The following is a 22,193-nucleotide window of genomic DNA, read 5'->3' as shown; positions in this document are numbered from 1 at the left end:
TCACCACCCGTCAGACTGGAGGCCTCAGTCCGATTGGACAGTCTTCACTAAATTAGGTCCGAGCTGAGCAGCAGCAATGAGACTCCTTCAGTCCTCCGTATATGACGTGCCTTTGGGCCCACAAGTGCAAAACCACATGTCCATCGCGCCCCCCCCAGTCCAAAATGAAAAACACCTGTGTTGGCGAATCATTCACGCACATGGTTGGTGGGCTGGGGTTTCTATCGGTCAACAGGCTGATCCCCCTCGAGCTGGTGAGAAACAGCTTTAGTTTAAATCAGGAATGTCAAAGCATTGTCTTTCAGTCCTTTTTCCCCACAAGAAAAGGAGTCTACAGTCAAACATGTTCTCCATTCATACACATACATTCAGACAGATTTAAAAAACAGTTTAAAAAAATACCCTTAACACTGCATATAAATACCAGAATACTGAGCATATTCTATAAATAAGATGTAGTGTGCTAGACAAAGGGATACCTAGTAAGTATATACAGATCGTTTATGTTTGTGGATGCCTGACTATTTCTTTGGAACACACACACAAAGCCATTAAATAAGGAAACAGGAAGGTCGTGGATTTCTACAGTGAAGTGCTGATCTGATCTGTGATCAGCTTGTCTAGTCACTTCTTGTCTCCGTATATACCTACTGTAATATCCCTTTAGACAACATGGTCTCAAAACATTGTGTGAAAGGAACACAATACGTCAAAATGTAAATTATACACTGCACAAAAAGAGACAAATATGTTTTCCCACCAGGGGAAGGGTTACATGAGGGGGGCGGGACCTGACACAGGTAGTGGTTTCTTACCTATAGCCCTGACGGAAACTTCAACCTTCTAAAGCCGCGGACACACCGGGAACGTCAGGAGCGCGTGGCGGCTGAGTGATTCACGCGTCGGGCGTTCACACCAGCTGCATTTCTGCTGCTGTCAGCCGTTTCTTTCTACATAGAGTTTGCCTTTTAATGGCCATTTCATTTCATTATAAATATCATTTATATTTATTTTAGACCAAGAAAGGTTAAGAAACGTGTGGTAATTTGTAAATAATAGTAATAATCCACAATTAAAACCCCATACTTTATCAATTCATGGGAGCTCTCTAAGTCACTGCATGTTCTACAACACCGACTGCTCATATTTCAGAATAAAAGCCTCGTGTTAACAAATGAAGGAATTCTGTCCACAGAAAAAACGCTTGAGGGCTTTTATTTTGAAATGAAAGCAGGAAGTGTTGATTTAAAACTAAGTCTTTACTTTTTTTTCCATCTCCGTGACATATTCCTGGTGTGTCCGTGCTGTAACTCTTGTCCTACCTTTAAGGCGAACATTAACATTGTTTACTTGCCCACACTTAGGGATAGGCCTAACCTTAACCCTAACCTAATTCTAACATTATTTGCTAGAGCTAAACTTTAGTTCAGTTCTTGCCGCCGTCAAATAACCCTTCCATGATGGAAGAAGGACATCTTCACATTATCCGTCACAGCCAGTCACTTCGTGGAACTCTGAAAGACTTTTTTTAGGTGTATTCTCACACCAGCTGGAGTCAGTCCATACAGTGGGGACAAAACTTCACATCGTGTCACAGAAGGGAAACAGTTCTTGGACCTGCCATTCAGTTCAAGTACAACAGACATTCCTTCACCTCCGCCTCCTCGTCCTTCTTCCTCCGTCTCCACCTAGTCTCTTCTGTCAGAGTTCGGAGGGGAGTTTTGGCTTCTGTTGCACCATTCGTTCAAGTTGTGGTCACCAGTTGATGTTACTAAAAAATATTTAAGATATTCATATCCACAGCAGACCGGCATCCAGTGAAGTGTGACATAAAAATAACAGACCTACCCACGGGCAGAACGCCACTCAAACATTTCCCATTCACACGCCAGCGGCGTATTCGTTTCACTTTAAATAGTGTCTTTTTTACGTAGCAGCAATACACGTTGTCGATGTACTTACACGTACATATATATATATTAATATCTTTAGGCGGAAAACAGACAGTGGCAAGATCTGTGTCAAGAATGTCCCGTCTTGCGTTGTCGTTTCATGTCCTTGCAGGGAATGCATCCTCAGGTTTCAAAGTGCTGTGCCAAGAAAAGAATTCCTTCATCACAGTGTTGCGGGTCTCATCTCCTTGGTTTATCACATCTGTGGAAGACAAGATGAAAATGTTAAGTGACGAGCAGCAAAAACTGGTTTTGTACAGCCTTGTTTCACAGGATATGAGGAGCATGAGATCTCACACATAACTGCTCCGTGCAAAAAAAAAGGATTATTTAGAGACGGGGGGAAGACAGGAAGGAGAAGTCGATAGTGAGGGCTCTCTAAAATGTAGCAGTGTGGGGGGTCCATTGGGTGTGGGGGGGTCAAAGGTCATGGAAGTGGCTGGGTCAGGAGAGGTCATGAAACCTTGTTAACTAGAGGGAGCAGTCCCAGCAACTCTCTCTTTAGCTATGTCGCTGCACACAGTCGGGGTGATGAGTTCAACTCCACTCGTTAGTATTTGAGTGTTGTGACATGCAAACAGCATGAACACAATCACCTGCAAACCTCTATCAGAATGAATGATCATTGAAACTCCTGTCATTGCTACAAGATGAAATTCATGTGAAAACCTTGTATCTGCAAATCTGATGATTTTTGTTGCTTTCAAGAAAACGAATGGACAAATGATATTTTCAGTCATTTTCTGTCTAAGACTGAATTTTTTACTCTCAAAGTTTGTTCGTATTAATCCAGATAACCTGTCTCTGAGATTTCTGCCTTCACCCCCCAATATAACAGGTAATATCAATGACATGACAGGAAACACAGGGAGCGGGATGGGGGGTGTGACATGCAACAAAGGTCTCTGGCCAGAGTCAAGCCGGGGGTGTTGAAGTTATTATGCACTATTGCAACTATTCGCATTTATATTCAGCTTTCATTGGAACTACATTCTACTGAAGGAATAATCCCAATGCTCACAGTGAGGTCTGTGGATTGTTGAGAGTAATACGGAACAGAGTCTGCATAAAGATGTAGGTGTTACATTTTTTAGGGGTCATTTTTCAATGTTTTGAGAACCACAAATGAATGAAATTCACTTCTATTGTATTAGGGTGGCAGACTCAACTAACTGCTTCCACCATCCTCCCGGAACTGTCCCGAAATACAACCTGAGCCGTCCCAGAATTAATGCGAACCGTCCCAAATTTTTAATCTTTGTTTTTCTACATTATCATTAGTTAATCATTCAAAGTGACCTTTAACATAAATCAAAAGTGATTTAATTTTGTTCATAAATTTATAATTTATCCCAAACTTTTTTTTATTTTAAAAAGTAATTTTATTGTTTGTTTGTTTTTTTATTTATATTTATAATTTGCATGTTTGTTTTTATTTTGATGTTAACAATGCAGCTAAGTTAAATAAAAATATGTTATATATGTGAAAAGTAGCATTTGGTCAAAAAACTAGATTTTGCATATGGGCTCCTAAAAAGCTAGAACCGGCCCTGCTAGCTGGAATAATCTTTGCTGCTGAGGCTGTCGTCAGAGGCTGGTGGTATGTGCTGTGTTCATTACCGTTCATTTTAATATATAACGGGTATTTGTCTCTCAACTCTCGTCAAAAAAATATATATTTTCATCCTCCCCAATCAACCACGAGATGACAGGATGTCCTTTAGCTCGAGCCCTTGTGGCAGTAAGTGGATGTCTTAAAACCTGGATGAATGAAGCAAAGCCAGATACCACCGGAGGTCAGTGAAAAAACTATGGGTGAACCAACCCTTTAAAAGGTTTCCATGCTACTCTATGGGCTGGGGCAATCCTCTTAGGCTCATAAATCCATAAAACCATCTCCTTTGTATAATGGCTTTTGTCATCCAGCCAAAACAAGGCCACTTAAGAAAAACTGTCTTACTTCACCAAAAAACATCACTGAGATACAAGTTTGTTCCCTCAACAACAGCTTGTGATGATGGAAAAAATAAACAAATGGCAAAATCATTGTGGAGATTGGGATGTATGGTTCAGGGAGTTTCTAATCCAAACCCACACTTTTATAACAGATGTTTGAAGTAATATAGTGTCATAACATCTTAAACATTCAGACTGGGTTAAAACAACATTTCAGTGGTAATCTCAAAGACAACATCATCAACACGTAAATCTGATGGGACTGTAGCACAGAGCGGTCACATTCCCATGTACAAACACAAACACAACATCAAAAAGCAGGGAGCAGCATGCATTTCTCAGCAGGAAGTACAGAGATGGGCGGAGGAGAGATGGGTAGACGGGTAGGGAAGGAAAAAAGGAGGGGGATTCAAAGTATTGCTGTTTATCGTGTATGTATGGTAAACAAACCTGCAAGTTCTTTCGTTTAACTCAAGTTGCCTGGACTTGCAGTCTAATTGTGAGAATTTGCAGGAACATTTACAGGTGAGAGGGTCCTGCACAAACAAGCGCTTTCTTCTCTCTGAGCAAGGCGCACAGTGGCTGCAAGGGAAGCAAAAAGGGAGAGACAGAGAGACAGAGAGAGATCTAAGCTATAGAGCGAATTCTGCAGAAAGGGCAGACACAGACACTCATGCAACATCCCTATCCAACCCACTAAGATCACTTTGTAAAAACAATATGCGCATTTGTTTTCCCTAGGGATGTCACGGTAACAGAAATCTAGTAGTCGATACCAATACCAGTGAATTTCCACGATTCTCAATACCAAATTCGATACCACGGTAAAAACAAACAACAACAACAACAATAAATCCCCGTACTGTAATTCAAAACGTGCTCTTTTATTAAAAACATTTAAACATTATAAAAAACAGAGGCATGTAGCCTTTAGTAATAAATAAAAAGAATTGACCCATTTAGTTCATTTTGGCGTATCAGTGGCATGTTATCAATCGATAGTCAAACGACGGACGCTACATACTGACCATGAACGCATCTGGTCCATCCGCTCAGAGTATTAGTTGTCACTAACGGGACGAGAGAGATGACAGACCGAGAGATGGCGGAGGATTTGTTGTCGAAGTGAAAAGCAAACGCACCTATTTGGCAATATTTCACTTTTAATGCCAATGCTATAAGGGAACCATAATGTTAATGAGGTAAGCGCCGCGAGGCGGATGGAGCCGTCACAGCCGGTGTGCACGGAGCAGCGGCGCCAGGTAGACCCCCGCAGCAAAAGCTCTACTGGAGAGGCCAGACACACCCGACGGTAAAGATCAGAGTCAGCGCTCTGCACATGTTGACCGTCATCTTTTCTTGTAAAATGTCCGGTGTAATCGGTAACACCGGTGTTGTCACAAGTTTATTAACCTAACGTTATTAACGTCACATCACCACCAACGACCGTTACAGGCATCGTACGGTGCCTTCGGTACTGTAGAAAAAGAGTACGTCACTTTTTTAGAATTTTGGCATCGACTTGGTACCGAAGTATCGGTTCTCGTGACATCCCTAGTTTACACACAGCAACGTGACGGGAGGCAGCGCGGTCGCCCACAGGAGGCGCACAGAGATGAAAAATGAACATCTGATAGTTTGACGTCGAGGTAGACACTATAATTGTTGCCGTATCTGCTACAGTGCTCAGCTTATGAGATGGAAGGTCACACCAGAGACACAACAACGACAGAACTAGATATATATAACGGTTTGTTGCTGTGGGGGCGAAAAGCAACCACGCTTTATCTCATAGAACTGATTTTGGCTTTGCACAACACACATCCAAGCAGCAGGATCAATTCTGTATCACGTATCTTCTAGACGTCCTGTATGAAAACAGGAGCAAAGCAACCCAAAGCACAACTTATCTGTTGAACCTCTCAAGGCTACAACACTCTGAAGCTACAAGCTTATGTCTGTACACTAAGTCTGGACTGTTGTGGCCATCTATCATCGGAAAGAAAAGGAAACATTGCAACAGATAAAAGCCTCCCAACAGAAAGCAGAAGCAGCAAGCGCTTATCAGGGCAGCACACTACAGGCCAGCAGACAGCCTTAAACAGTTTGTCATACAGATAACGTGACAAATGCCATGTCAAATTCATTTAGCTGTTGTTGCAGATATAAAAAAAAAGGACACAGGTAACAAATGGATCCTGTATATAAAAGGTTAATTTCAAAGATACCAAAAAGTAATTTTGTATCAAGAAAGATACCATGCTGATGTAACGTACTGCAGCGTCGGGTCAGGCCTCAATAACAATGCTGATGTCTTTAGCTTTCAGCCTTTATACCCCTGACAAACAGAGGATGAGGCAGGAGAAAGAGAAGAGACACCTGAGCAGATGCAGGGGCCGTCATGCAGCGTTCAATCAATGGCTGATAAAGCCAAACAGATATGCTCCATCTCCTCATTAGCTGGATATTGATCCACAGGACAGGACTGGGCTAGGTGTATCATGGTGTATGTTCCTGGAACCAACTGCATGAATGAGCACTTCCTCGCTATAGCACCCACCCTCCCACTCTACCCTGCCACAGGGTGAACGAGCTGCCTACGTGCACAGTCACAGGCAGACCTCCAACAGGGCTGGATGAAGGCTCAGCTCAGCTCAGCCCTATGACAAAGTGATTGGACTTAGCTGACATGATCCCATCTCTCCTCCACCAATCCATCAGGTTTTAACCAGCCGAGGAACAGTTTGGCGCACACGCACTCCTCTCATCCAATTAAACAACGTAATCTACCGCTGAGAAGCCTCGAGAAACACACGAACCACACGCGTGCATATGAAACACACACACGGCCCCCGGTGTCAGACGTGACAGCGTGACAGTGAGTTCTCTCAATCAACGACGACACCGCAGCTCGTCTCCGAGCTCATCCTCTATTGACACCACTAAAAATAAAAATGGGTTAACTGCATGACACCTGTTGCTATGATTAGACCGGGGGAAGTAGCCGAGGGCCGAGGGTCAGGTTTGTGCAACTGGAGTCAGAGTGCAGACAGCAGCAGGTGGTCTGAAGCCAGCCGGCCGGCTACGCCTCAATCGCTTACACTGTTATAGCCTCACCATAAAGTACTAAACTCGCTGCCATAAAAAGAGCACGCAAGTTTGAGAGCCCCGTAAAGACAGGTGTAAGATAGGATCTCTCTACCTCCAACATCTACAGGAAACATGATGGTGCAGTTGTAAACTTGACTTGGATGATATACTTTTGACTTCCTGATTAGTGGCGTCACCAAGCATGGTCACAAAAACAAACTGAGATATATCAATTTTATGTCAGTTCATATTAACCAAAGTTCAAAAAGCTAGTAGTGGAAACTTAATATTCATTTGGTACCGACCAAAGTTGTCCAAAACTGAAAGCTGGAATCCAAAGTCTAGTCAAATTTATAATATTATCTTCTTCTTTCATGCTGTGACTAGGGATGTCACGAGCACCGATACTTCGGTACCAAGTCGATGCCAAAATTCTAAAAAAAGTGACGGTACTCTTTTTCTACAGTACCGAAGCTACCGTACGATGCCTGTAACGGTCGTTGGTAGGGATGTGACGGTGAGGAAAATTTTACCACCGGTTAATAAACTTGTGACAACACCGGTGTTACCGATTACACCGGACATTTCACAAGAAAAGATGACGGTCAACATGTGCAGAGCGCTGACTCTGATCTTTACCGTCGGGTGGCGGTGTGTCTGGCCTCTCTGGTAGAGCTTTTGCTGCGGGGGTCTACCTGCGCCGCTGCTCCGTGCAAACCGGCTGTGACGGCTCCATCCACCTCGCGGCGATTACCTCATTAACGTTATGGTTCCCTTATAGCATTGGGATTAAATGTGAAATATTGCCAAATAGGTGCGTTTGCTTTTCGCTTCAACAATAAATCCTCTGCCTCCTGCTCCTGCTACTCTGAGCTGACGGACCAGATGCATTCACGGTCAGTATGTTGCGTCCGTCGTCTGACTATCGATTGATAACATGTCACTGATACGCCAAAATGAACAATATGGGTCAATTATTTTTATTCATTACATAAAGGCTACATGCCTCTGTGTTTTGTAATGTTCAAATGTCTTTAATAAAAGAGTGTGTGTTGAGTTACAGAGGATTTATGGTTGTTTTTTTAGTTTTTTTTACCGTGCTATCGAGAATCGTGGAAATTAACTGGTATTGGTATCGACTACTAGATTTCTGGTATCGTGACATCCCTAGCTGTGACTACTGGATGAGTGAATGTATATCTTACTACTCTTCATTAATATGCAGCTGAACAAAGACAAGGATCCCGTCAGGATGTAACTCTACTGATTCTCGCCCCGCTCGAGCACAACAAGCCATCCACCAAAGTCTCCCAGAAACCTTTCCAACAGATGACACAACAGAAAGAGTTGAACATGTACTTACTATTGTGTATTTACTTGAACATCCGGCTTTAGTCTGAAATTAAAAAGAGCAAGACGATGATTTAGTTTTCTTTCTTTGCTTTGCAGTACTGTCACTGTGTGTGTGAGAGGTCTACCGTCTCTTACCTGCATTCACACTTTTGATGTTCTGTGAAACTCAAGTGAATCTTATGTTGCGATACCATTGGTCTAATCCGCATTACCTTGAAGAGAAACAGAGGACATAACAAGGCAAGTTTTAGATTAAAACAACATCAACAATGACAAAACCTACAGTCTAAACACCACAGCTCTGATCGCTCTGTAACCAAAGGGCTTGAATACGTGACCTGTCTGTATTACTCTACGTCCCCTTTGACAGACAGCCGGCCTTGTCGGAGGACAGGGAGAGGCTTTGACCACGCAGACATGGCTGTAAACACAGCGTGTCGAGGTAAACAACATATCTGAGATGCCTCGCCATCTCACTTTCTCCGCTCTGCTTCAGCGTGGAAGAGTTATGTATCTCACATAATAATTCACATGTACAAACCTTGGCCTAACAAGCCCTAACTAGCCCTTTTCGTTCCATCCATACTCCTTTTAAACTATTCTCACAGTCATTTTAACCATTTTACTATGGTTTTAATCAAGGAACATTTTTAAAAGGGCCCCCAAACCCATAAATCCCCTTGTGCCCCCGTGCCCCTCGGTGCATCCAGTTAGGATGCAGCGCCCCTATCTCAACCTAACCCCTAAGCTAAGCTTGCTCTCAAATTTCAGATTTGAGGTTTGACAAAATAATGTTACCACAAGCTCCTCTTACTAGCTTTTTTCCTGGAACTCTCAGTTCCATGGTCTCTATCAGTGGGTGGAGTTTGCTCAGTTTTCATAGAGATAGTTTTCATCAGTTAAGTTCAACAGAGGACAGTTTTGTTAAACCTGGTCATCCCCCCCGGGCTCACCTCCAATGTGACGTTGCGGGTTTCCGTTGGTACACACTCCTTTGCTTCGTCATTACAGCAGCCTCCGCAGCGGTTGAGGACCACGCAGGAAGGGGTGTAGAGGTGTTCCGTGTCCTCCGGATACTCCTGGATGATGTCCACCAGCATCTCCCTGGGCTGACACGCACTCTTATTGATGACGTCCGTGAGAAGGATGACTGAAAAAAAAGACAAGAAAATTGATCATCATCATCATCATCATCATCATCATTACCGTCATCATCTTTATAGGCAGTGTAATAAGTGAATAGAAAAAGCTTTATGTAAAAACGGATACAGGCGTAACAGATAACGCCACCTCCCGAGGAGGTCTGAGTACGGTTCATTTCAGGGGAGTCCGAGTTCACATATGTGCAAAAAATGCTGACTAATATTTGGTTTGGAGTTGGTTTGGAGGGCTGAAAGGGACCAAGTGTGGAAACATCCTGGGTGACCTGCCAACCTCTTTCTGTATTTCCATTCCCTGTGCAGCTGAAAATAATCCGTCCCACAGTCCCTAAAACGAGGTTCCCAGCGACCCCGTTGCCAACTCCTGACCCACGGTTTGTCAGAGCAGCCGTGACCTCAGGCGCCGTGGCGCCAGGGTTCACCTCTGACACGTGACCCCAGGAAGCCCACCCCCCATGCAAGCTCTGCCTCTGGACTAATGCTGCACACTGACTGTGTTAGCTTTATGGTTATGTTTTCAAAATGTTACAAATAATGTACTCATTTAATTTTATCTGAAAGACGTTACACAGTATTTCAACCATACCGTCCACTGGAAGGCACATTTAGCTGAGGCATGATGAGGCAAGTTGCCTTTACAGACTGTAGAGTCAAATACTTTCACATCACAGTGGAAGCTCTCTGACGAGACATTAGATCTAGAAATAATAATAATAATAATAATAATAATAATAATAATAATAAGCGATTAATGGGCCCTCGTACCGCCCTCGTTTTCTATTTTAATGGACTCCTCCTAGCAGGTTGACCAGATCCACCTCAAATGTGGTCAGAAAATCCTTTAAGACCTTGATGATGCGTTATTGTGAAGACTTGGAGAGCCGCTCCTCTGAGCCGCTCAGCTTTTGAGTTAATTATTAACATTTCTTTGAACCGTTTTAACCGATAGCGTTAATCGGTTAAAAGGCTTAATGTCAGTTAACGGTTAAACGGTTAATTATGGACATCCCTAGACTCAGCGGGGAAATCCTCTTTCATTACTCACGGTGTTTCCCCCCCCTCTACACTTAAGCCCCGCCCCCGTTCAGAACTCACGAACAGGTTTGAAAAATAATAATCTCCTTCTTGGCTGAGGTGGACATAAAGTCATATCAATAATGGTGCAGAGCTCTCCACCACATCAGAGTAATCAGGCCACAGTCCAGTCTTATCACAGTGTATATGACAGCTTTTGACAGGTGGTGTGATCTCTGACAGCGTGGGTGTGTGAAGGTCAGCAGCTGCAGATAGCAAACTTCCTACTCCTTTACAAACACTAACAACAACCACACAACCTGACCAGTGATGCTGTTCGTAGTGAACTAATCTGTGTCTCTCAATCCATCACCAAGCAAAAAGGTCCAAACTTGGCCTCAGCAAAACAGTGTCACTGTCAAACAAACACGAGTATGGCATTGAACCAAGGCTGACTGTCTGCTCATGTATTGACTGTGTTCTTCCACCATAGATAAGTGGAAAAACAGAAACACACAAAAAAATTTAACAACTGTAAATTATTGTGACTGATTACTTCCTTTTCTCTCACAGTAACTCTTGTTTTGAAATCTGCCCCACTTTTATGGCGACTCCAAAGTCCAAAGTAAGACCTTTAACCGCTGGGAACTTTGATTCCTGTCTGCTGTATACAGCAAAACAATCCTCAGCTCACACTGAGGAACAAATCCCCCCCCGCCCCCTCCCGAAAAACATTAAAGCAGTGGTTCTCAAACTATGGTACACGTACCACTGGTGGTGCACAATGATGCATACGCACGCTGTATCATGTTTCAGTTTGTTTGGGACCGGAGACACGGTGGAGAGAAAAAAAGCGCTCAACAGCGTGGCGCTACTAAAGCTGAGGAGGTGCATCCTATTTTTCCCTGATAAAGCGACACTGTGAACAACAAATCAGTGTTGAAATCAGCAGGAGGAGAGTTAGTAACGTTAGCTGTTAGCAGCCGGTGGGCAGCACAGTCCTGACTGGATAAATACCGGAGCTACTGATATTAACGGAGGTGCCATTGAGTTATTGTTATGAGGCGTTCAAAGTCGGCTCAGGAAAAAAGTCCATTGGGCGAAGGTAAATTACAACGTTATCATGATGTGTTCAAATGTAATCTCGTAAAATGTAGTTTTTGGTGAGCTGCAGTGCATATTTTTATATGTTGGCATGCTGGGGGATTCTCTGTTTTGTTACGTTTTGTTAATGGAAACATTACTACCCAAAACACTCAGTCCTGTACGGTTCAAAAACTCCTGCATATATAATTAAATCTTCTTAATAATCTTCTGTTTGGAGTGATTTTCAGTGTAATAAATGCTGAAAAATAAGTGTGCAGTATGTTTTCTATAAACTAATGTAGTGATAAAATATAGGTTACGTCTGACAGAATTTGTTTGGCCCCCGGCAACAATCTGTGTTTCTCATGTGGCCCCCCAGGATAAATAATTGCCCACCCCCTGGTCATAATGGTGGTACTTGGAGAGTCAGATATTTTCTGAGGTGGTACGTGCTGTAAAAAGTTTGAGAACCACTGCATTATAGCAACAAAGTAAGTCAGACTATGCGCTATATGTTCATCACATCTCCACCAGGTGGCTCTGTGGTCATCTGGCCTGCACAACACAGAGGAAAAGAAGAAGTCTTTAAATTAGATTATGTTAAGAGATAGAAAACTTACCCTCATTTTCACTCTTCTCCACTCCCTTGTTAATGCTGGCAGTCTGTAAGAGATGATGCACATCAGATTAGGTGAGATAAGTATTTCTCATCTGCATGCCGCACTGCATCTATAAAAATATATCTTCACCCAATTATGTTTTGTTAACTTTTACTGTACACGTGTACTAACATGAAAGTATGTTTATTTTCAGCTCATTGCATCAAAAGATGAACACCAGTCTGATGACACTATACTTACCATGACATGAGCTATAATTGAGGCATCATCAGCCCTGCCATGCTACCAACACTCACAGCTGAGGAGCAAGGCTGATTTACCTTCAAAATAAAAGCGCTGCTGCATTGCTCAAACAGTTTAAAGTAAAAGATAATAAATTTAATTTATTCTATTAGAAAATAGATAGATCTCTCTACTCATACTGATTCAATTACATGTTTTTTTTTTTTTAGTTTAAATCATTTGAAGATGAAAGCAAAGAGTCCTCAGCCGACCTGACTACTGTAACGGCGTCTTTACTGGTCTTCCTAAAGAATGGATCAGACAGCTGCAGCTGATTCAGAACGCTGCTGCTAGAGTCCTCACTAAGACCAAGAAAGTGGATCACATCAGTCCAGTTCTGAGGTCTCTACACTGGCTCCCTGTCTCTCAGAGAATTGATTTCAAAATACTCCTGCTGGTTTACAAAGCACAAAATGGTTTAGGGCCAAAATACATTTCTGATCTTCTGCTGTGTTCTGAACCATCCAGACCTCTCAGGTCATCTGGATCAGGTCTGCTTAGTGTCCCCAGAGTCAAAACTAAACATGCAGAAGCAGCGCTCAGTTTTTATGCAGCAAATATCTGGAACAAGCTCCCAGAAACCTGCAGGACCTCCAACTCTGAGTTCATTTAAAACAAAGCTTCAAACTTTCCTGTTTGCTGCTGCTGCCTTTAATTAAACCAGATAATGATCTTATACTGCACTACAGCTTTTACTCCTGTGTGTTATATTTTATTTTAGCTTCTATCCTAGCTTTTATTTTTTAGCTTGTTTTTATTTTCTAATCTTTAATGTTTTTATAACTGTTTTAAGTACGTCTTAATGTTCTTTTGCACTTTGTCACAATGTTCTTGAATGTTTATATAAAGCACTTTGAATTGTTGCTGAAATGTGCTCTACAAATAAAGCTGCCTTGCCTTGCTTTGCAAAACAGCTGTCATCTTTACAAGCAAAAAGAGAGTTAGTTAAAACATGCATTCATTTCAAATGGTTCACTCCAATTCATTAAAATTGCTTGAATGGGCTCTGACTGTGAGTGTTATTATTTTGAAAGGAGGAACAGGAACCAGCCTTTGTTATGATTGTAAAAAAAAAAAAAAGAAAAAAAAAAGAAGGATGACGCGACGCTTTGGCATCCCTGCCTGCAGACCTCCGTTCACCTGATGAGGCTGCTGTAACTCGGAGGAGAGATTGCGTGAGAAAGCGGATCGGCCTGTGTGGGAACGAGGTGGGCATCCAGCAGGAGAGCAGGAGGAACCGGGTCTTAGCTTCCACACACCGTGAGAAAATACAGAGAGGACTTGGACTAACAGCCTGAGGCAGAGTGGAGCTCAGAGGACTGACTGTACAGACACACAGTTTAAACTAAACTACAGTCAATCACTGAGGAGCGTCAGTTTAATGGACACTCCGAAACATATTGACCTTATTAATAACGACTGAGAAACTTTTGGCGGAATCTTTATCAGATACTATTTTAATTCGGCACAGATGTTGTCCAGCATTCATTTATTCATAATTCACAACTTAAATAATAAATAATAATAATAATTAATAAGCAGCATTCATTTATTCATAATTCACAACTTTTAAAAATAATAATAAATAATAATAATATATAATAATAATAATAATAATAATATATAATAATAATAAGCAGCATTCATTTATTCATAACTTTTAAAAATTAAATAATAATAAATAATAATATATAATAATAAGCAGCATTCATTTATTCATGATTCAAAACTTAAAAAATATTAATAATATATAATAATAATAATAAGCAGCATTCATTTATTCACAATTCACCACTTTTATAAATAATAATAATATATAATAATAATAAGCAGCATTCATTTATTCATAATTCACAACTTTTAAAAATAAAATGCAATAAATGGTTAAAAAAAGGGGAGTAATGTGTAACTGGTGCTGCCTATCTTGGACTGTTGGAAAAGAGATTTTTAATCTCAATGAGTTTTTTTTTTTTTTTTTTTTACTCCTGGTTAAATTTTAAAAAAATTAAATCTCAGTATATGAAGGGGAAAGGGGGGTAATTGGCACAAAATCTAAAATATTTTGAGGAAAAAAGCTTTAAAGGAACGTGTGAAAGAGAACAGCTGTCTAATTATTATTATTATTATTATTATTATTAATAAAACAAGCATAAAGACTCACCTTTACAGTGGACAGGTGAAGAAGAGCTGCCAAAAGGATGTGTACCAAACTGACAACAAAGTTCATGATTGTAATTCCGCACAATGGAAGTCTTGAAATCTCTGTGGTCGTTTTAAGAGTAAAAAAAAATGAAAAATTAATATATAAAAAAACCTAAAACGTGGCAAATCTTGGCTATAGCAAATCCATATCTTCCATCCGCATGTGGCACACGTTCCCAGACAGCAGAGCTCCTCTTTGGAAACCTTTTATCATCCAACAAGCCAACCAGCTCATCCAGCAGACAAAGACACTCCGATGGGCTCTACAGATCCACGCTGGAGCCGGGACACCTCGGAGACACAGCGGGCATTCAGACACGAGGACACGAGGACAATGTTTCAGTGTTGGAGACGAAGGATCAGATCATCAACTTTACGCACCGGTGCGTCTCTTTACGCATTAATCCCACAACATGAAGCTGTGTTTGTCAGTGTGTGTGTGGAGGGTTACAGCTCTGTTCGCCGGTATAAAGTGATCCTCCCTTCTTCTTGGGTTTCCTCTGTGCTTCTCTTCTCTCTCTCTTTCTCTTACAGATCGTTACAGAGACAGCAGCTTGTCTCCGGCTCCAGTCTCTCTCGTTGTGTCTCCTCTTGGCTGCTGCTGCTGCGGTTCATGCTTTATTAGGTGGCCGGGCATCAGCAGCCTGTGTGGGCGGAGATGATGGGAGGAGCCACGGAGAGACGGAGAGAGAGAGAGAGAGGGGGGGGGGTTGATCTGGAACTGCTGTTCACACACACACACACACACACACACACACACACACACACACACACACACACACACACACACACACACACACACACACACACTGATGACATATTGCTATACTGTATCATTTCATATGTCTATACTGTATCATTTCATGTTGCTATACTGTATCATTTCATATTGCTATACTGTATCATTTCATGTTGCATCATTTCATGTTACTATACTGTATCATTTCATGTTGCTATACTGTATCATTTCATGTTGCTATACTGTATCATTTCATGTTGCTATACTGTATCATTTCATATTTCTATACTGTATCATTTCATGTTGCTATACTGTATCATTTCATATTGCTATACTGTATCATTTCATATTGCTATACTGTATCATTTCATGTTGCATCATTTCATGTTACTATACTGTATCATTTCATGTTGCTATACTGTATCATTTCATGTTGCTATACTGTATCATTTCATATTGCTATACTGTATCATTTCATGTTGCATCATTTCATGTTACTATACTGTATCATTTCATGTTGCTATACTGTATCATTTCATATTGCTATACTGTATCATTTCATATTGCTATACTGTATCATTTCATGTTGCATCATTTCATGTTGCTATACTGTATCATTTCATATTGCTATACTGTATCATTTCATGTTGCTATACTGTATCATTTCATATTGCTATACTGTATCAGTTCATGTTGCTATACTGTATCATTTCATATTTCTATACTGTTTCATTTCATGTTGCTATACTGTATCATTTCATACATTTTATTTTTGTGAGTTAATTACAGCGCCACCATGTGGCCGATTGGGGTCATATTTCTTGGGAAGCACTTGGACAGTGATGAACGTGCCACCATCAGGCCAATTGGGATGATATTTTATGTGAAGCATTAAGATATCATTGCCAGGTATGGTACCAAGTTTAATGTCTAGTTCGTTCCAGCTCACAGGAAATTGAGCAAAGGCATAGTTTAGCATATAATGCTAAATAGGCCACGACCACATGCACACATCAATATGACACTTCGGATCTTGGTTAATACTTGCCCTAAGAGCAGGCAGACCGAATTTGGTGAAATTCTGTCCACCAGGTTTTGAGGTACAGGTTTTTGGTATTTGTGGCGCCCCCCTAAGATTTGAGCTCAAAATGCTTTGTTACGCCTATTCCCAAACACGTACTGAAGATATCTACCAAGATTCATGATGATTGTACTAATGGTCAATGAATTACTTCCTGATAAGCCCCGCCCTTTGCAAAGTTCAATATCTTCAAAATGAAATGAGATACCAACAAGCGTTTGATAACTTTCCCTACCTGGAGTTGGATTTAGTCTCTTCCTTGTCTGTTTGATGATTCTATTTCCTGTTGTGTTTTATTTCTATTTCTATTTGTTTTGGCCAGGTCGCCCTCGGAGCTTTCTATCTCAAGGGACCTCCTGGTTAAATAAAGCATAAATAAATAAATAAATACAAATCTTGGCATTAAAGATGCACTGTTTCCAGGAAGGGAATATTTCACATGGGAATTTACAGTCCTAATAAAAAACATTCTGAGTGCATCTTACTTTGCTCATGTGATGTATTTCCTGTTGAAACAGAATAGGCATAACTTGGCTTAAATACAGGGATACCAGTTAGGAGGTTCGGAAGACAGTTTAGTTTGATGGGAAAGGCATCGGGGTAGGACTGCTCAGAAGACGGTGATGACGTGTCTTGCAATGAGCTGGAATACAGTTTCCTTTCTACTGAAACAGCATGTGTCGCCATTAAAGAAGAAACTGTTTTCCAACTATATAATTGCGCTCCGACTGTCATAGAGGAGCCCCTACACAGTGTCAGCAGTGTTACATAGACCTGGTATATGATCCTGGATCACTGTGCTGTTTTACACACTGTTGGGATTCCTAAAAGCCACTAAAGGGTAAACATACATACAAGAACATAAAAATGGCATTGTAGTATTTATTGTTGATAGCAACCAGTACTGACATGCTTTTCAGACCGCAATCTGATAGCAGCCTCCTCGGCTTCCAAACCTTTGTATTTAAACCTTGACTTAGTGTGGAATTAGTGCCCTAGTTGGCTTTTGTGAATGTGTGCCTTGTGGTAGTTTTTTTTTCTTTGATTAAGATAGCAATTCATTGGTAGTGGTGAACTGCCATTTTGAACCAGTTCCAGTATCTGTTTGACGGTCAGCATACGTAACGTTTTGCAGGCAATGCATCAAATTAAGCCTTGCAGATGCAAAATGGGTCTGAAATCGCCCGTCTTCTTGAGAACCAGGAAGTACACGGAGTCCCTCCATCTGTCGTGAATGGAAGTGACAGACACAGCCTGTTTCCTTAACAAGCCCTGCATTTCTGCTGAGAGGTAATCTATCTCCTCTTGGGATGATAAATTCACCTCCTTGATGCCCATGAACGAATGAGGGCCTCTGTAGAATTGGAAAACAGTAACCCAGTCTCAGTGTCCATCCATTCTGTTAACACACAGTCGCGTCACCACTACTCATAAAAGTGTGCTAAAGGATAAGCTACCAGCGGGGTTACAACCTCGTAACCCTCATTCAGTCCCCTCGTCTCACATGTGGAGATCCATGAGGGAGAAATAAACACATGTATCCGTGGTTAAGCTGGAGTGCCAGGCATCCCACTGTTGAAATTTGTGCACGTCGATCCAGAATAACACAGTAACAACGGCCAAAACAAGGAAGTGAATAAGGGCAGAGCCCGGTCATGGAGGAGGACCACTGGAGAAAATAACCCAGTCTCAGCGTCCTGTCCATCCATGTGGTTAAAACTGTGATGAAAAGCTGAGGATGAGCGACCAGCTGTAGCGCAGCAGCTAGAGAGCTGTGACATGGAAAAGGGCTGAGCCGGCAATGAGGTCCTTCAACACACCGCCGGCTCTTCCGCAGCAGCGGATATCATGTCAAACCGACACTCGTCCCCCCCCCCAGGATTAAGCTGGACTGATCTGTATGTCCCCTTGAGGTCATACAGTTAGACATCCCATAGTCAACCCGGGGAATGATTTGTGCTGACTCTGAAGTCCTTGAACGCCTGATAGACGGCTCGTCTGTAACACCAAAGCCGGCTACACTGGGTGAGGTGAGCTTTCTCAGCCTTTGTGCACCCTGGGAGTTTTCTTCTCTACTTCTGTCTACAGACTTGTTCAGATATTATCCAATGCAGGCACTTTGTTTGGTTCTTATGTAAATGTATGAGCTGTGTCAAAGTTAGCATTTCAACAGGGAAACCTTTGAATTTACTAAGACAACTGAACACACGTCTAGTATGTCTGTGATTTTTAGATCCAGGGTTTAATCAGGAACAACCTCGGCCTCTGAAGAAATCAAACATGCACTGTGTCCTTGAACACACACACACACACACACACACACACACACACACACACACACACACACACACCCACACACCACTTAATACACTTGCAGTCTCTTTAGTCTGGAAGAGTAATGAAGCTTAACAACCAGCATGTGACTCCTTCCATCCGTCTCTATGGCATGCCACTTCACTGAGTTAATGAATGAACATACAGTGTGGGTCATGAGGAGGCTGTTGAGTGTATACTGTTGTGTTACTGAGCAGGCTTCCTCGGCCTGTAGGGAACGTGGTATTCGTCTCAGGTCTTTATCAAGATCCTTCTTTCAGGAGTTTTATCTCAGATAGTCTGCTCTTTACTTTGTTGCATCTCCCAAATGTCTGATACTGTGCCAACTTGTACAAGAGGCAGTCTTCTGTATCCCGACTATCTGATATACATGTCTGATATACTGTACAAACTGTGTTCATTAACTTGTGATAAGTTACTTTACAACAAGTTATTCTTTAGCCTGCTATCTAGATCAGCTGCTTTAACCCAAACTACAGGCGAAGGCCAGTTCTGCACTGTGTTAGCAGCTCCCTCGGATGATCCTGGCGCCACCCAACACCTTTCCTCGCCTGTGTCTCTGAGGGTCAGGCTGTGGCACGTATGGCCTCTCACATGCTTTCTGACAAAATATTTAGCCTGGATCAAACTTGCAGGGGGAGTCACAGTGATAACATGTGCAACAAGAAGAGGCGGGAAGACCCATCGCAACATGTTCATGCTGCAGGATGGGAGGACAGCGAGGAAAAGAGCGAGGGCTGGAAGTTGTGATGTAACTTAATCTGGAGGGATCAGGAGAACACCAACACACTCTTATAGTTTGCAGAGCTTTAGGCTTTTAATTGAAGAATAACAAGCAAGTGTGTCTGCCGCCATCAGATCCTCCCTGTAGTTTCTGCTGATGCCACCAAAGCCCAGTGGGTTTCCAGGGGCTGCCAAACTTAATGAGCTTTATTGCTGTTCCATCGGTGTTAACACATGACAGTAAAGACACGGACTCAGGTCAGAGAATTCAGCAGCTAAAGAGCCAGATAATTAAAAGAGAGTGACTATTAGACGTACATTCACCAGGTGGACTCAAACAACAAGCCAAATGTGAATGATCATGTTGCTTTGTAACTGCTGGATGGGTAAATACTGGGGCAGGTCGTCCACCAATCGGAAGGTCGGAGGTTCGATCCCCGGCTCCTCCGGGTCACGTGTCGAAGTGTCTTTGAGCAAGACACTTAACCCCAAAACCCCAAACATAGTAACTCATCATTATCTACTATATAGTCAAATAAAAGTACTGTTAATTTGCAAGAAACATACTCAAGGAGAAGTAAACGTAGTCATCAAAATGACTGCTTGAGTAAGAGTACAAAAGTATTTATTGAAATGTTAAATAAAATAATAATAATAAAAAAACATGGGCACAATGCTGTGGATATGACAGCATGGATATCTCTCAAGTGAGATCACAAAATATTTCATTAATATTATACTCTATTACTAGAGTATAATATAATACTAGTAATACTATTTTGTTACAGTCTTTGCTTGGTGTCAGTCTCCTATCTTATGTTATTATTTGTCAAGTAAATCGGCAAATTGTGTGCATGTCCATAATAGACTGTGTCTGTTATGTCAAAAATAAATATAGAGAGCGTCAACATGTTGCTTTAAACTTCGATCCGTCCTGTATAGATGTCCTGAGTCCCAGTTCCCATCACAGACAGCCACGGATCACACCCAGGTCTGTCCAGTCACATGAAGCCAATAAGATTAGAGAACTGAAATCAGTCTCTTATCTTTCTGCAAAATGTCTCGTATCAGATGACTCATTCAGGCTGATTAGGAGATAACGCTATGTTTCATTAATTTCATTAATTTAATACCGACCTCGCACGGCAGCGGGACTCTTTTGATGTCACAAGATCATGCAAGAATCGCAGGATCTAATGTCACACCATCTTTGTCAGGCCTCAAGTAATCCGTTTGTAGGAGCAAATGTAACTTGTCACTACCCACCTCTGGATTTACTGTAGTCCTCCATTAGGAATTATTAGGAACTAGGAAGTACTCATTACAGTAAACAACAACGCTGAATCGCTTGCATGCATCAATGAGCCTTGGGTCTGACCCTGTCGCCGGTTCACCGGTTCACCTTCCTTGTACCACTTTTGGTAGGTCCTGACCACTGCAGACCGGGAACATCCCACAAGAGCTGCAGTTCTGGAGATGCTCTGACCCAGTCGTCTAGCCAGCACTATTTGGCCCTTGTCAAAGTCGCTGAAATTCCTTACACTGGCCCACTTTTTCTGCTTCCAGCACAAAGTTCAAAATGTCACTTGCTGTCTAATATATCCCCCCCACTGCCAGGTGCCATTGTAACGAGATAATCAATGTTATTCACTTCACCTGTCAGTGGTCTGACATGTTATGGCTGATCGGTGTACATTAGATTTCACACAGTTCTCAAACAAAAGACACACAAACATGGGCGTCAGAGCAGAAACACTTCTATGTGAACACTAGGTACGAGTCCAGCCTTGGATCTTTGTCACATGCGGCTGTAGCTCAGAGTCAGAAGGTAGAGCAGGTTGTCGACACCCGGCTGCTCCGGGTCACATGTCGATGTGTCCTTGAGCAAGACACTTAACCCCAAATTGCTCCTGAAGGCTGAGTCATCGGCGTGTGAATGAGATTTAGATTACATCCTGATGGGCAAAGTTGGCACCTTAGTAGCCTCTGCCATCAGTGTATGAATGTGTGTGTGAATGGGTGAATGCTGACATGTAGTGTAAAGCGCTTTGAGTGGTCGGAAGACTAGAAAAGCGCTGTATAAATGCAAGTCCATTCCATTCCATCTCTCTGCCCATTTTTCTGTATTGTTATCCAATATAAGCAAAAATGTTATGATATAACTGCAATCTTTTCTTGTTCCAATCAGCAAAGCCAGGACAGAGAGCACGGGTTAGACGTTATGTAATGTATTATATTTAAATGGGTAATGTGATCACATGGAGATATATTTAGATCATGCACAGATTCATTCATTGACGCAGGTCAGAGCAGAGCGACAGCTCACATGCTTTTGACTTTGGCATTTTGAATTGTAACAGCATCCTCCTGAAAGAAAACACTTCTTTAAAGTCGCTCCGGGCCTCAGATTGCACCATGCTGTCTGCCTCCTGAGTGAATGCAAACTATTGAGCTTTCTTATGATACATCATATGCGTCACACACAGATAAGATAAACTGCCATTGAGATACATAATCAGACTCAAAGACTTATGAAGACTAACATGTTATGTCTCAGTGCAGCCATTCTCATGCTCCACATCGGTAAGGCCTGTCATGGCT

General features: G+C 41.9%; 1 protein-coding gene across 1 annotated transcript; it reads right to left on the bottom strand.

Moving 5' to 3' along the window:
* Positions 1–1,153: 1,153 nt before the first annotated feature.
* Positions 1,154–15,325, bottom strand: vegfaa (vascular endothelial growth factor Aa). The gene is made up of 7 exons (XM_074652525.1): positions 14,675–15,325; positions 12,232–12,274; positions 9,305–9,501; positions 8,487–8,563; positions 8,362–8,394; positions 4,359–4,490; positions 1,154–2,154 (listed from the first exon to the last, which is right to left on the bottom strand). The coding sequence occupies exons 1-7, from the start codon at positions 14,738–14,740 to the stop codon at positions 2,133–2,135; spliced, it is 570 nt and encodes a 189-aa protein (XP_074508626.1). The 5' UTR covers positions 14,741–15,325; the 3' UTR covers positions 1,154–2,132.
* Between the last annotated feature and the right edge of the window lie 6,868 nt (positions 15,326–22,193).

Source organism: Sebastes fasciatus, chromosome 12 (genome assembly GCF_043250625.1).
Source record: "Sebastes fasciatus isolate fSebFas1 chromosome 12, fSebFas1.pri, whole genome shotgun sequence".
Classification (NCBI taxonomy): domain Eukaryota; kingdom Metazoa; phylum Chordata; class Actinopteri; order Perciformes; family Sebastidae; genus Sebastes; species Sebastes fasciatus.
This window is presented reverse-complemented; position numbering and strand designations above follow the sequence as displayed.